Below are 16374 nucleotides of genomic sequence, written 5' to 3' on the forward strand. Positions count from 1 at the left end.
AGCCGAATTGAGAGGGCGAGAGAATATTCCTGCTTTCCATTATCCATTCCAAACGGTTTTTTAGGAGATGTTCAGTAACTTTCACTAATGTAGACGATAAAGCAATGGGTCTATAGGAATTTGGATCCAAAGGGCTTTTTCCTGGTTTGAGTATGGGAATAATAATTTGGGACTTCCAAGATTCCGGGACGATTCCTGTTAAGAAAAAAGCATTAATTATATTCAGATAGACGCATTTAGCTTTATCACTGAGGTTTATTATAAAGGAGTAGGGCACGCCATCTTCCCCTGGTGACGAGTCCTTAAGTCCATTTAGAGCTGTGTGTAGCTCAGAGAGTGTAAACGGACTATCCATATCATCCGAGACTGAGGTTGGAGTAAAGTTTATAAAACTATCTTGGCATGGTACAAAGGGAGGTGCAAGTTTGGTAATAAAATCATTAAGCCATTCGGACGGATTATAGGCGTTTAGGTTTTCTGAATTGAGGGAGCGGCGAAATCTCTTAAGATTTCTCCAAACTATTTGAGGGGGAGACCGAGGACTAAGGGATTCACAGAAATTGATCCAACCCTGCTTTTTCTTTTTAGAAAATATTTTTTTAATTTTGGCATCTATACGCTGATATTTGATGAAATTCTGTGTAGTCATAGATGCAGTATATGACTCTTCGGCTTCAGATCTCTGTTGGACCAAGGCATTACATTCTTCATCCCACCAAGGTGGGGAGAAACAAATCTTTTTATTAATATTTTTTTGTGGAAAATGGGTATCAGCGGAGGATTTGATAATATTAAGGAAAAGTTCGTAGTATGCAACAGCATTTTCACCATTTACAAAATCAGGGAGGGAGATCAACATGACATCAACAGAGTTAGAATATGCTAACCAGTTAACGTTTTTAAGTTTATATTTTAGGAGAGGGGATGATTTGGTAGGAGCAATGGATCTGTTGTTTAATGAGAGAAGGATAGGGAAATGGTCACTTCCAAATGTCGATGGAAGGATGTTCCAACATATTTGCGAGGATAGGGAGGGAGATGCTAGGGATAAATCAACAGCAGAATTAGGATTCTGATTAGGATAAACTCTACGAGTAGGCGAACCATCATTGAGAATGCAAAAATTTACATCATCAGCGATATCCACCAACAAGGGAGCAAATCCATCACAGAAATAGGAACCCCATAATGTATGGTGGGCATTAAAATCCCCCATAACAAGAACAGGGCTTGGGAGAGAAGATAAAATGGAATGTAACTCAGGAGCAAGTGAAGGAGTAGGACGGGGAATGTAAATAGATAAAAAGGAAATGTTGAAGGCTTTTATAGCTACAGCATTGATGTGCTGGCTAAAAGGAGGTAAGGGGATTTGGGAGAAGGGAATGGAGTGCCTGATCAAGATGGCACTACCTGCATACCCATCACTTCTGTCATCCCTCAAACAGGTGAAACCCGGAATCCGAAATCGAGAACCGGGAATCAACCATGTCTCAGAGATGGCAACAATGACAGGTTTATACAAATTAATAAGTGAGAGGAGTTCAGGTTTCTTAGGACGGACGCTTTTGCAGTTCCATTGAAGGAATCTGATTGGGGCCATTGTGGAGGATATTAAATAATTGATTTAGGTCATTGGCAACGTTGGACGGTAAAGGGATTTCATTGCATGTACTGAGGATATTTAAGAGGATTTTTGTGAGTAGTTCCAATAAGTTAGGATTATTATTAGGAGGGGACGGGTTAGCAACATTTAAGGCACAACCATTAGGAGAGGAGGAGGGGCAATTGCCAACTATGGCTTGATGGGCATGTTTATCATACCCCTTCCCTTGAGGAAGTCTAGGGGAGGGAGAGCGGACAATGGTTTGTCTGTATGATTTACTAGGACAGGGGGTGGACTTAGAAGGACCAGGGTTAGTTGGGATGTATGTGGGAACGGAGAACAACTCTTTTGCTACCTCTGCATAGGATCTACGGACACTAGGAAAGCGAGAGGCAGCTTCCATGTAAGAAACATTGTCCTGAGACATTACAATTTTTATAGAGTGCTGTCGCGAATACTCCGGGCAATCTTTATCTGTGGCAAAGTGTTTGCCAGAGCAGTGTAGGCATGTAGCATTATCTTTAACAACCTCACACAACTCACCTGTATGAGATTGGGAACATTTAAAACACCTGGGAGTGGATCTACACTGAGTCTTAATGTGGCCATAACGACAACAGTTCAAGCATATTATAGTGGGGAGATTATAGGTTTCGACAGGGAGGGATGTATGGTAGGAAAAGATTTTACCAGGAAGGACTTGACCTTTAAAAGTTATAACAACCGATTGAGTTGGAATCCAGGACACAACTCCTTCGTTAAAAGTCTTACGGTTTAGTCGTCTCAATTTGATTATATCCCCACATCCATGAGGGAGCTCAATTGACTCCAAGAGATCCTCCATAGACCAATCCACTGGGATGCCTTTTATTAGACCCATTCTGGTAACGTTATATGTGGGTAAACTAGCCTTATACTTGCAGAGATCTAATATTGGGTTTTTAATAAAATTATTTGCCGCTTGTGCTGATGAAAATTGTATTTCTATTTTATTGCGACCAACATTTTTAACACCATCATTAACAATTGAGCCAATCTTGTGATTATGTAAGAACTGTCCGAATTTAATGGCTCGTATCGAAATACCAGCAGCTGGATCAGCAACTTCCCGAGAGACGTGAACTATGAAGGGACCTTTATCGTCATCTGTATAACTTTTAGGGCCATCGATGAAGGATGGATTTACATATACAGTTTGAATCGAAGGACTTGCGGTAGTAGGGTGGACTACTGTTTTCTTAGAGGAGGAAACAAGAGAACATGAGGAATTATCCCCGGAACGTTTGCGAAAGGAGGATGTTGAGAGGTCAGTTTGTAATTCTGAGCCCCCAGGATCGGGAGGTTCAGGAGGAGGATCGACATCCATTATAAACTAACTACTGTAACTAAACTAATATACTTTATCTATAATAAAAAACTAAAAAATAACACTTACCGTAACCGAATTATGTTAGTAAAACCCAAAAACCATAAAATCGAACTATTTGCACTGAAAATTAATGAAAGAATCACACAAAGTTATTGTAAAAACACAGATATCTCACTAACACGTGTGTCAACCAAAGCTAACGCAAGCGAAAAACATGTTGAATATCATTGAATAAATCATAGAAATCAAATGTCATTGCAAACGTCAGCTGATCAAAGTCGGCCATTTTCTTACTAATATACGTTTATCGAAGGTTTGTAGTATGGTCTTAGCTTGTATAAATCAAAGACACTTTATCGGAGGTTTATCGAACGTTTTAGTGTTATCGAACGATTATGAATAACACTTTTTGACAATCCACTTTTAGCGAGGTTTTAAACCTCCGATAACTTATTATGAATAAGACCGTTAGTGATTTATATTTTTTTTTTGTTTTTTTTTTTTTTTTTTAATTATTTTTTTTTTTTTTTGTTTTTTTTTTTTTTATATCCAAATAGATCTTCGATTATATATCAATATAGTACTAAAATATAACATACATTAAGATGTAATTTTCTTTACCTAGGTATATAAATATTAATTACATATCATCTAACCTAATGGTATGGCTCCGCTGCTTGCATCGTGTTGTTCCATCTACTATACGTTAGTTGCGCTGAGAAAACTGCCGCTAATAACGAGGTTTTATTATTTGATTTTATCGTTGGGTAGTCTAGAAATCAAAGAAAGTATTTCATTAGTAATTTTTTAATATGAGCTCACATGCACTATTATTATATGTAATATATTTATATCTTACCATAAATATTTACGTCCACCAAGTACTTTTCTTTTTTTTGTGTCCACTGAATTCACTATAAACAAGTAACATGCACGCGTCACGCGACCACCGGCGCGCGGCGCACGTGGTACTCTAATAACTTTCCCAGTGATCAGTTCTCCATAACTGGTTTTGCTTTATACAAAATATAAATATATTTGCGTGTAGTTTATCGAATGAATAAATTATTATTTAATGTATGCAATTTATCTTATAAATAAATTATATATGTAATGTCTATTGTTTTTATTTTAAATTTTAGTATTTGTATTTTAATTGGGTCACCGCCCGTCAGTATGTATCAAAAAAGGGTACCATTGAAAACCAGCATTAGGTGTCCACACCTATGAATTGCTGAATGGTATACCTATTTGGGACACGTCACATACCTATATTGTACTTGTTCTTTTTCTTTATTTTTTTTTTTTTTTTGTATCGTTACTTTTTTTTATTGTTCATTTTATTACTTTTTTTTGTGTAAATGAGAAGTTATTAGTACTTAAGTTATTTTTTTTTATTATTATTATTTTTTACTTTTTATTTTGGACCTAATTGTCATTTTGTCCCAAATAAAAGTGTTCTTTCTTTCTTTCTTTCTGTTTTGCAGAAAACTATGTAACTTACAACACCGCTTCCAATGGTATAACTTTTATCTTCTATTTTGCACTATTTCACCAACTATTTCGAAAAAATCACTTTAGAGGTATAATAACACACGTCTATTCGTTACGCCGCTCCGAACGATATTTACGAAATACTAAATAAGCGATTAGAATAAAACTCATGCCAAGCTACGTAAAAACACGTAAAACGTAAAACGTTTCTCAGAAACAGGGTATTAAGTTGAAAAATCTACTTAATATTTAAGAATACAGTGGCGTATCCAAAATCATAACAAAAACATTATGATCATATTATCTTTTAAACAGTCTTATTTACAGTAGCGACAAATTGATTTACCTATCTTTTATCGAATATGGTATTATTTTGCATTAATACATTACACTTATACTTACTTTTTCCGAAATACGGTTACAAAACAAGAAACGTTAGCAAAATTTGCACTTTTTTTATAAAATACTAAAGTAACACAAAATAATACCGTACTGAATAAAATGAAGCACTTTTGTGGTATTATTTCGTAATAAAACTGTTTTACGCAGAAAAAACGTGCCTTCCTCTCAAAAGTCACGACGCAACTGGTAAAACATCACTGTCAAAACAAAATGGCATCCAAAATCCACCAATGGTATAAAGGCTTTTTGTGGCGCCACGGTCACAAAAATAGTCATACCGAAATGATCTTTACTGAGTATATAATATGGATTATTCTTCGTCGCTGGAAGTTATTAACTCAAAATTGTAGTATTTTGTAATAATACAGTATTCATCCAAAGCAGCGATATGGTAGTTTGCAAACTTCAGTCGATCCGAGTCTGTGACGTGGGTCTCTGGTATGAGAGCCACGTCTATGTCCTGCTGTTGCAGGAGGGTTTGAAGCAGCAGTTGCTTGCTTCTGAGCCCGTTGGCATTCCAGTGAATAACACGGAGTTTGTTATTCATTGCGGCTGAGCAGAAGAGTGATGCCCTGTAATATTACGGGCACTGGGTCACGGTCTTCTAGCAGGGCGCTAATTACCCCTTGCAAAATTGTGATGGCGGCCTTGATAATTTCTTTATCTTGGCCCGAGGATGCTGCTTTCGACCGCACATGTGTCGCGGTGGTGGCAGCTGGTTTATGTGCCGGCGCTGGCGCCGGTGCTGGCGTGGGTGCAGGCGCAGGTGCGACTTTTGTGGTCGCACTGGGCTTGCTCTTCGGAGCAGGTTTGTTTGCCTTGCTCTTCTTCTTTGGGCGTCGTTTCTTCTTCCTGGTGCTCGAGTTACGAGCTGTGGGAGCGTTCGCTGGAGCCATGAGCGAGGTCGCTGGCTCTGGTGCAGGTGCGGGTGCAGGTGCAGGTTTCGATAGTGAGACCGTGTTAGTGGTCTTCTTTGTTGGTGCGGGTAGGGCAGTGGTGCCGGCTCCGCGGTGTTTGGCGTCCCTCTTGTAGACCGGGTAGGCCGTGTTGTTGGCCGTGTGTGCGCCTCCACAGTTGGCGCACGTCGGTGGGTCCTCCATTTTCCTCTCGCAGTCCTTTGCGAGGTGTTCACCTCCGCATCGGACGCATGCTGGTGGTCGGTAGCAGCAGTGAGACGAGTGTCTCAATTGCTGACATCTGTGGCATTGTGCGGGGCCTTTCTTCCCTCGCCATGCTTCGATTTTGATACCGGACATACAAAGAACCTCCGTCACTTCATATATCGTCGGTGTCAGTCCAGGGGTCTTCTTCAGCTGGGTGAAGTACATGCACCTAGGGCGGCCTTTTCTGGCCTGAATTTGTTTAACTACTTCTGGTTCGAATCCCAGTTCGCGTAGCTTTTGTTCGACCTCTTCGGCCGTGGTGTTGAATGGTAGCCCTCTGATGGCTACCTTCAGGCTCCTTTCCGCTGGCAGCGAATAAGAAAACCATGAGACGTTCTCTTCTCTTTCCAGAGTCGTGAGATACCGCTGTATGATGCGGTACTCTTCCTCGGTTGCGGGCGAGAATCGCACGCCTCGTTGATACGGGCGTGCACTCAAGGGTAGTCCGAGTTTTTGTTTGAGCACACGGAAGTGGTGTGCCCAATTTGGGAGGCTCTCCACCAAAAGTGGTGGGTATCTCGGCTTTTTTGTAGCCGGATTTTTAGCGGCAGGCTTTTCCGCGCCTGCCGAAAATATTTGTAATGGCAGGAACTAATAAAGTTTTTTTTTCCAGAATTTTAGGAGCGAAAATGCAAATAAAATTTAGAAAAATGTACTTCGATTATTTTAAGTTTCAGATCGCTTAAGAAGACTTTCAAGGGCGATCCGATTCTTTTAACGAATAATCGATAAAGATTTAATTTAAAAAATTAATAGCTCCGGAACGTAGACGCCGATCCGGGAGTGAGATGCCTTGACGGATGCAGAACAGAAGGCCCTACAATTATGCCAAAGAGCGGAACAAGATACGATAAAAAATGAGCGAGTTAAAAATTAAAAACAGAAAAATATAAGGAAAAATGCGTCCGTATGTCATAAGCGTCACTATCTGTCTCGCTCACACTTTATGGAATGCCTCTCTCCATCTTATTTAAACCACGCTGTGGTCATTAGGAACGCTTTGAGTGCACTAGAATCGTTTTTTGTAATTTCAAAGAGATTGTTAAAAACAGACTTTGTTTAACAAAAAAAAATTTAAGGCCGATCTAAGAAATAATGGAGTAAGTGTTATACCACGTTAGAATCCTTATTAAATGCGCTAACTTTTAAAGCTGCTTGCCAAACTGCAGTAGTACATTTTTTTTCAGGACGATCAGTTGAAGTAGAGCGAAAAATTAATTTTGAAAACTTGGTACGGTATAAAATGACATTTTCCTACAAGTTGGAGTGATTGGCACAGGGTTTAGGATCATAGGTTACATAAAGCACTATTCGGGATGACGTAAGAGAAAAAAAAATGGCAAAAAGTAAATATTTGTAACAACAGGAATGAAAAAACGGTCACATGGTGTACATTTTCTGGAATAAAAGAAAAAATTCTATAACTTCAAAAATACATGACTTAAATTTTTTTTTTAATTTTTCAGATAACTGGTGTGGCATTACCTGTCAGGAAATTTCGGCTTGACGTCGACTTTTGGGACACCCTGTATTTAGTAAATATAATCTATTCACTAGATCTTATCGCCACCGCAATAAAAAAAATAAAATAACTAGAATTTATTTTATTTAAGCTTATACTACGAATGTAATATAGTATAATGTTATATTATAATCCCATCAAAAACATAAATGTAAAAATGAGAGCCAAGTCCAATATTATGATATATACCTTGGTTGTTGACTTCAACGACAAAAGAAGTGAGATCTAAATGGGTGCCAAGTACAATGGTCCTTCCTGAAATTTATTTATAACTACATAAAATATCATTTCTTCTTATAATTTAGGATAACATATTGTAGCCTAAGGTCTGTCTTGGCTAGTTCTTATATGTTTGTGTTTGAGTATACTAGTATACAACAAAAAATAGGTTTCGTGAGACTGTAGTAGTGTATGTATATCGTAACTGGGATGATTTAAGTATGTACTCTAGCGCTACAAACGGGGATGTCAGTCCTTTGCTGATGTCAGCAAGGACTGACATCCCCGTTTAAGGGTTCCCAAGTCGTATCGGTTCGGAAAAACCGCCGGCGAATTCTAGTTCCACAGAGTGGTTGTGCGAGGCAGAAAATGTCTTAAAAATCGCGCTGTTGTGGATTTTCGGACATCTAGGTGGTGCGGGTGATATTTGGAATTTTGACGAGATGTCCGAAGGTGAAATTCAGCAGCCGGGATTAATCCGAACAATTCCTCGGAACATTCCCCGTGATAAATTCTGTAGAATATGCAAAGCGATCCAACATTCGAGACTTTGTTTAACGAAGACTCGATTTCAGACACAAGTTTGTTCCGGTTTTTTTTTTTTTTTTTTTTTTTTTTATTTCATAAGGTGGCAAACGAGCAGGAGGCTCACCTGATGGAAAGTGACTACCACCGCCCATGGACATCTGCAACACCGGGGGGCTTGCAGGTGCGTTGCCGGCCTTTCAGGAAAGAGTACGCTCTTTTCTTGAAGGTTCCCAAGTCGTATCGGTTCGGAAAAATCGCCGGCGAAAGCTGGTTCCACAGAGTGGTTGTGCGAGGCAGAAAATGTCTTAAAAATCGCGCTGTTGTGGATTTTCGGACATCTAGGTGGTGCGGGTGATATTTGGAATTTTGACGAGATGTCCGAAGGTGAAATTCAGCAGCCGGGATTAATCCGAACAATTCCTCGGAACATTCCCCGTGATAAATTCTGTAGAAGATGCAGAGCGATCCAACATCTCTACGCAAAGCCAAAGGATCAAGCAGATCGGAAAGGGCTTGATCGTCGATAATTCGAGCCGCTCTACGTTGGATACGGTCAAATGGAAGGAGCTGGTACTGGGGAGCACCCGCCCAGAGGTGAGAGCAGTATTCCATGTGAGGCCGAATTTGCGCCTTGTATAGTCTTAGACGATGGGCCGACGTGAAATACTGTCTTGCCTTGCTGTCTTGGTTTTCTTCGACGTTTTCCCGAGAAATATTAGCACAGCCGGTGTATGAGGTGTCTACGGTGTTGTCGTCTGCATAGCAGTGAATGTTCCTGATTTGCAACAAGTCATTGATATGCAGAAGAAACAGAGTGGGTGATAGAACGCAGCCTTGTGGAACACCAGCATTGACGAATTTTAAGTCAGAGCATGCACCGTTGACAACGACCTTGATGCTCCGATCTGCCAAAAAACTGGTAATCCAATTGCATAATTTCCCGGGAAGCTTATAGGAAGGAAGCTTCGAAAGAAGCGCTTTGTGCCACACGCGATCGAAGGCCTTCGCTATGTCCAGACTGGCTGCTAATGCCTCCTCCTTGCTCTCAACTGCTTCCGCCAATTTATGAGTAAGGTAAACTAGAAGATCACCGGCTGAGCGACCCCGACGGAAACCGTACTGGCGATCACTAATCAGCTGGTACTCCTCTAGATACCGCAGAAGCTGGCAGCTTACAATGAACTCCATTACCTTGGAGAACAAGGGGGTGATTGCTATAGGCCTATAATTGGACGCGTCTGAGCGGTTACCCTTTTTAGGAATCGGATTCACCAAAGCAGTCTTCTAGGAGATCGGGACGACGCCTAATGCGTAAGATTGCCGGAAAAGACGCGTTATGACCGGTGCCAACTCGGGAGCACATGTCCGTAGCACGATAGGAGGGATGCCATCGGATCCACTCGACTTATGAATGTCCAAGGAAAGAAGTGCTTTACGAACTGCACTTTGCCGGAATTTAACCTCCGGCATGGTGGTATCACATCGCGGGATTGTTGGTGGTGAATTTCCTTGGTCATCCAGAGTCGAATTCGACGCGAAGAGAGAGCCTAAAAGATCAGCTTTCTCCTTCGCGGTATGAGCCAATGACTCACCGTCCTTGTGCAGAGATGGAAAGGAAGGCTGACAAAAATTCCCAAGAACAGCCTTAGCAAGAGAACAGAACGCACGCGTTCCTGAAGGGATACGCACGAGTATGTGATTGCTAAGGCGAAGACGGAGTACATTAGCAGAATTGGCGAGAGACTGGTGCGCCTCCCTTCAGGAACACGTGCGTTCTGGTCTCTCGCCAAGGCTGTCTTAGGGAATTTCTGTCAGCCTTCCTTACCATCTCTGCACAAGGACGGTGAGTCATTGGCCCATACAGCGAAGGAGAAGGCTGATCTTTTAGGCTCTCTCTTCAGACAGTTCAGACAGTGGTCCGACGAGCCCAGAAGGGGATCAACGATAACCTGGTAGCTATCCGGATGGGAAGTCAGCAGAAGGTCCAACAGGGAAGGTGTATGATCCTCCACTTCCGGTAATCGCGTTGGCGAGGTGACCAGAGGGCCTAGCCAAGTTACATTCGTTTCATATCGAATCTCTTTCTACAATCGTTAACGCTTCGGCGTAAGCGATTATAGAAAACGATAAGTTGCTAGCCAAATTGACACGAGTGATTCGATCGCTCATTCTACAATGAACTTAGAAAAAACCTACACTTTAGTCTATGGTGAGCGATCTTACATACGTCAAACCAACGTCAAAGTCGCAGTTGTGTACTTTGAGCGCGGGATCAACTCTTGTTTTGAATTGAAGTTTGAAGAATACTTATTTGAAGTGTTAAAAAATAAGTAAATTAAATAGGGTGGGTATACATTCTCCTTGTAATTGGTTTATAACAATATCACAGTGCCGAATGTAAATTTAAACATTACTTGTGACTCGAAATTTTATTTTATTATCCTGCTTAAGTATGACCGATAAATGATGTGATAACTTTTATAGAATGGAATATAAATCTCGAGCAAGCCCAGAACAGTTTGCAACTTTACTGGAATTTATGGAAAGGTACGTAAAATTATTAGTTATTTCGTAAATATATTCCTTTGTTATTTGAAAATCTATCATACTGTAGCACTTGAAAGTTTTTACGATAGGAACTAATATACCACTTACGAAACAAACAATAATTGTGTTTGATTCTTTACTTAATCAATAGACCCTTTGTTTCTCTGAAATAGTTTTAACTTCTTCTAGCTATGGCGATATAACGAGACCCCAGCAAGGGCCACAAGGCCGAATTAAAGCTGACCGACTGTGGCAGCAATGAGAAGGGTTATTAAACTCCATAGGTGGAGGAGTAGTAAAACCAAGGGACAAGTGGAAAAAAGTATGGTTCTAATAAAACCCCCCTAAAAATATTATTTTATAGTTTTCTATAATTATCATTCATTCACTTCATTATTATCAATCAGCTTATTTCAAAAATTATAAAATAATTGATGAAAATATTAATGACAAAAATTAACAAATAATGTCCAGGTGTGGGCAGACTGGAAAGCTAAAACTAAGAAAAAAGCTTTAGCAATACGTCGTGAGGCTTCTGGTACTGGTGGTGGTCCAAGCAGCAGACAAACTCTCACTGCTTCAGAAGAGAGGGTGTTGTGTATAATGGGTTTGACTGCTGTTGTTGGGAATTATAGAGAGAGGCTTTTATGCTAGTTTTTTTTTTTTGCTTGGGGTCTTGGCTTATTAGTGTATTTTCTTCTTAAAATAAAAATTATCAAGTTGTTCATATTTTCAGGCTCAACCATCAGTGAGAAACACTGAACCATCCCCGACCAGAGATTCTAATTGTACGGTCTGTCCACCCCAAATTTCTACCACAGCCACGGATGAAATTATTTTTAAAGATAGAATGTTTTGCCTGAATAAATTTATTTGTGCCCAATTTAAAATATAGTTTTTTATTTTATTAGCAACAACATCAGCCTTTACTGCCACCTCATCACAACAACATCCACCACCAGTGCTAACGCCGCCGCCCGGCACTACGTCCTCGCCGGTGCCGTCAGCGACGACACCTGCCGCTTCCACGTCACGGCGTGCTACTTAACGGCAGCGACATCAGGCAAATCCGTCGCCTTCAGCTTCGCCCACCTCAACTCCGCGGCGCCATAGGCTCCTCCGAGCGCGCACACGCCGGGTTCAAACATCCTTTGAACGAGCCACAAGTGAGTGTGTGGCTGTTGAGAAATGCCGGCTCCAACTTGAGGCAGACCGTGAAAAAAATTACCATCAAAGGGAGTTGGAAAGATTAAAACTAGAGTCTAAAAGAATTGAGGTCCAAGAAAAGCAAAACGAAATTTTAAACAGTTTAGCTAATACAGTAGTCAATTTAATAGAAATTTTACCACAGTTGAGACCATCATCACTGCCTTCAACAAATATTATCCCATAAAATATCAATGTAGTAATAATGATCTCAGCTGTGGCTTACTTACATTTCAAATTGCCTACAGTATTCGTTTTTTTTTTAAGTTTCTGACTCCGCAAAGCTAGTAAATCCTTGGTACAAAGTATCCGTTTGTATAATAAAATTCTACAGCTATTTTTAATTTTGTTGATTCATACATTCATATTCGTTTGTATTTTAATTATTTATTGATTACTTTAATTTTGTTGTAGCATTTAAGAAACCTGATTTTACCTAAATGTTCTTTTTTTGTTCTTACCTACACAATAATACTAAATTATTTATATTATATTATATTTTAACGTCTTTTATTTGATTATAAATGTTAGTGTTTTAATAAAAAATTTGTTGTAATAATAAATGTTTTATTATTAAATAAATTTCATTTAAAGTAAAATTACCTAGACTTGTTCACAATATTAATAAGTTGATTGTCAACTTATTAATATTTACAGAAGATAAATTAAATTAAATGTTAAAGATCTCGGACTGCACATTGATTCAACTTTGAGCTGGAAGGTGCATATTAATGAAGTTAGTCGCTCGGTTACCGCCACCTTAAGGTGTCTCAATAGATTAAGAAATTTTCTCCCTATTAAAACCAAAGTTTTGCTAGTGCAAGCCCTTATATATCCGATCATCGATTACGCTGATGTGTGTTATGTCGATCTCAATGATTTTTTTTTAAACAAACTCGATCGCCTCATAAATAATTCCCTGCGTTTCATCTTCTGCCTTCGAAAATTCGACCACATTTCCCACTGTCGAGCCGAACTCAAATGGCTCCCTATCCGCCAACGCAGAGATTTACGGCTACTGTGTTCTCTTTTTTCTATTCTTTTTGACCCGCTTTCCCCTGATTACTTAAAGGATAAATTCAAATTTCTTTCTGACAATCACGATCGACAGCTACGCTCTATTGATTCTCTCCTTCTCTCTTTTCCCAGTCACTTCTCTGGTTTCCTAACTAACGCTTTCTCTGTCCAAGCTGTCAGATTATGGAATAAACTTCCGGTAGAAATTAGAAAGGCTTCTACTAAGGCATTGTTCAAGCGTCGTTTACAGGATCATCTTATTAAAAACCTCTCTTAAGTTTCTCCTTCTTTCTCTCACTACGCTGTGTTTTTAAAATTTCTATTATGTCTCTGTTAATTATAAATGTGTATTCTCATGCATATATATAATATTTTATCTATGTTTCTGTTTCATTATTATTATTATTATCGTATATATTGTAAAATTTATTGTTACCGCCTTCATGACTTTCTGTTTGGCCTAAAGGTTGACTGGTAGAGAATGCCTTCAGGCATTAAGTCCGCCTTTTGTTCCAACTTTTGTTGTTGGTCAATAAAGTTTTTAAATAAATAAATAAGTATAGAGTATAAAAGTTTAATTTATAATTAAGAAATGTAAAATAGATTAATATTAAAGCTTAAAATAATCTTACTATATCCTATTCAATAAACAACTCAGCATGGCTCTTCCTTGGATTACTTCACTCTGGCTACCTACAAACACAGTGGATGTGGGATCTTGCATCATTGTATCATCCCCATTGTCATGTGCAGCAGGAAGTGGTTGTGGTGGTGGCAGCCCAGCTTGCAAAGCTATATTGTGTAATACACAACATGCCATTGTAATTTTGCTAGCTACATGAGGATGATAGTGAAGAACCCTGTCTCTAAGCAAACATCTCCACCTTGCTTTGAGTAATCCAAAACATCGCTCAATGCAGTTACGGGCTTGTACATGCAATCGAGTGTATTGTTCTTCCCTAGAACCTTCAACTGCATTGAGGATAGGTGTCATAAGCCAAGGACGTTGTGGATATCCAGAGTCACCTGAAAATTATTTTAAAATTTGGTTAATCACAATTAAACTCTTTTAGATTAGATCTTTTTATTATTATAAATACCTACCTAAGAGCCATACTTGCTCATTATTTTGATGAAGTTCACGCATATATAATTCAACTCTACTAGAAGAACATATATGTGAATCATGTGTAGCTCCACCAAACTTTGCATTTACATTTAAAATTAAAAGATTACTATCACAAACCTGAAAATAAAACCCCTATTAAGACTGATATCTCACTCTAACATGCCGTACAATATAAATAATAATTATATCTACCATTTGAACATTTAAGGAATGATATCGTTTTCTATTATAAGAAAGATGCTCTTCATGGTTTGGCTTTACCAAAGCTATATGGGTGCAGTCTATGCACCCAATTACACCAGGCAGGCCAAATCTTCTTTGGAACCTCGGAAATTAAAATGTTATGTTTATTAAATTTATTTCATAAATTAAACATTGTTACTTTAAATGCTCACTCTTGTTTTATAAATGATCTGTCTTGTCGTGTTTTCGGAAACTTGATCCATTTTTCCATGATAGCAGAGTGGTTCAAAGCATCAATGACTTGTCTTATGCACAGACTAGCTGTCCGTTGGGCAAGATGCTGAGAAACCCCAACAATTCGCTGATAGGATCCTGTTGCTAGGAAACTAAGAGTGCACAATACCTACAAACACAACAATTAAGGAAATAAAATTTATCATAGTTGCGTTAAAAAATAAATATCAAATACAATATTCTATTGTGAGTAATTTTTATTATTGTAAAAATATTGTTTATGTTATTATTATATAACTGTAACGTAAATAACTGTTGTGGCTGTCTTGAAGAGTCACACACTTTATGTTAATTCTGAATATGTTTTTATTATGACATGTGGTATGTCCTTAATAAATAAATAAATTATCAATAAGATTATTAAGCACTTACCTTAACATTGAGGGGAATCTCTTTGGTTCCTTTTAACGAAGTCTTGTGTCGGAGTTCACGACAAAGAGCTTCAAAGGTTGTTTTGTCTAGCCGAAATTGCTGCACAAATAATGTTGCCGGCATTTCGCGTATGTTTTCCATGCACTGACGATTTTTGTCTCTTTTTTGCCGCCTAAGCCACACTTCTTCATTATGAGCACACCACAACATATTTAAAGTATGCATTTTAAAAGGTAATAATAGAAAAAAATAAGTTTAACAAACAAAACACTTGTCGATCACCAAATAAGACGCAATTTTTTTAGCGTTCACTATTGAGTCTCTAAGATCGCTTAGTTATCGATGAAAAACTTCGACATCGTTTCGTCAGCGCTTGTCAAAACTGTAATTTGGCTACCATTTTGTATGGAGTTAGCGATTATCGTTGTAGAAATAATTATATTATTATTACCGATTAAGTTAAAGCACCTTCCAGCACCATGGTTAACACCAGATATCAAAGTTATCATGGCAAGACGTAATGCTGCTAAATCGAGATATAAACGGAGACCGACAGACAACAATCTCCTTAAATATAAACGGCTGCGTAATCATTGCAGCAAAGTCTGTAGGGACGCTCAACGAAATTATATACACAATTCTGTTAGCATCAAGAACACCGGCAAGGTATGGCGTTTTTTTTTTGCGATGGGTATTGGCCGTCAGTCACTAGATGTAAGAAATGTTGACGCTGAAGCGCTAAATAAGCACTTCACGGCGGCTACCATGGACAATGCGAATAAATGCCACACCTTGAATTCCATAACCACACGTCCTAAGCCTAATTTTTCTCCTTTCTCTTTCACTCTAGTGACTTCTGAGGATATCAGGAAGAGTATTCTTGGTATTCAATCAGACGCCGCTGGATGTGACGGTTTCAGTCGCAAAATGATACTCCTGTCTTTAGATACCATTCTTCCTGTTCTATGCCACCTATATAATTTCTCTTTAAATTCAGGTATTTTTCCCTATTGTTGGCAAATAGCTCATATCCTACCCATTCCCAAAATCTCTAATCCTACTTTGTTAGCTCACTACCGTCCTATATCTATCATTCCTTTCCTTTCTAAGGTTCTCGAACGCATTATCCATGGACAGCTTTCCAACTTTCTCTCACTAAATAATATTTTAAGCCCATTTCAATCGGGATTTCGCCCGGGGCATAGCACCACAACAGCTTTGATCAAAGTCTGTGATGACATTCGCTTTGGGATTGATAAGAAAGAAATTACTTTTATAGCTCTTCTTGATTTTTCCAATGCCTTTAATACTGTTGACCATGACATT

The 16374-nt window shown here is 38.8% G+C and overlaps 1 protein-coding gene across 1 annotated transcript; it reads right to left on the minus strand.

Annotated features, from left to right (window-relative positions):
• Window positions 1-13647: 13647 nt before the first annotated feature.
• On the minus strand, window positions 13648-15616 carry LOC125075675 (putative nuclease HARBI1). Its single transcript, XM_047687386.1, has 5 exons — window positions 15049-15616; window positions 14595-14785; window positions 14392-14524; window positions 14175-14316; window positions 13648-14096 (listed from the first exon to the last, which is right to left on the minus strand). The coding sequence occupies exons 1-5, from the start codon at window positions 15271-15273 to the stop codon at window positions 13702-13704; spliced, it is 1086 nt and encodes a 361-aa protein (XP_047543342.1). The 5' UTR covers window positions 15274-15616; the 3' UTR covers window positions 13648-13701.
• Window positions 15617-16374: the final 758 nt, after the last annotated feature.

This window comes from Vanessa atalanta, chromosome W, assembly GCF_905147765.1.
Source record: "Vanessa atalanta chromosome W, ilVanAtal1.2, whole genome shotgun sequence".
NCBI classification, from domain to species: Eukaryota; Metazoa; Arthropoda; class Insecta; order Lepidoptera; family Nymphalidae; genus Vanessa; species Vanessa atalanta.

Bases quoted from the DNA above. Each gene is read 5' to 3' on its own strand.
- LOC125075675 (XM_047687386.1), bottom strand. From the start codon at position 15,273: ATGCATACTTTAAATATGTTGTGGTGTGCTCATAATGAAGAAGTGTGG. The intron at 14,317-14,391 runs GTAGATATAATT...TTTTATTTTCAG, and splicing joins ATTCCTTAAATGTTCAAATG to GTTTGTGATAGTAATCTTTT. The intron at 14,097-14,174 runs GTAGGTATTTAT...AATAATTTTCAG, and splicing joins TGAGCAAGTATGGCTCTTAG to GTGACTCTGGATATCCACAA.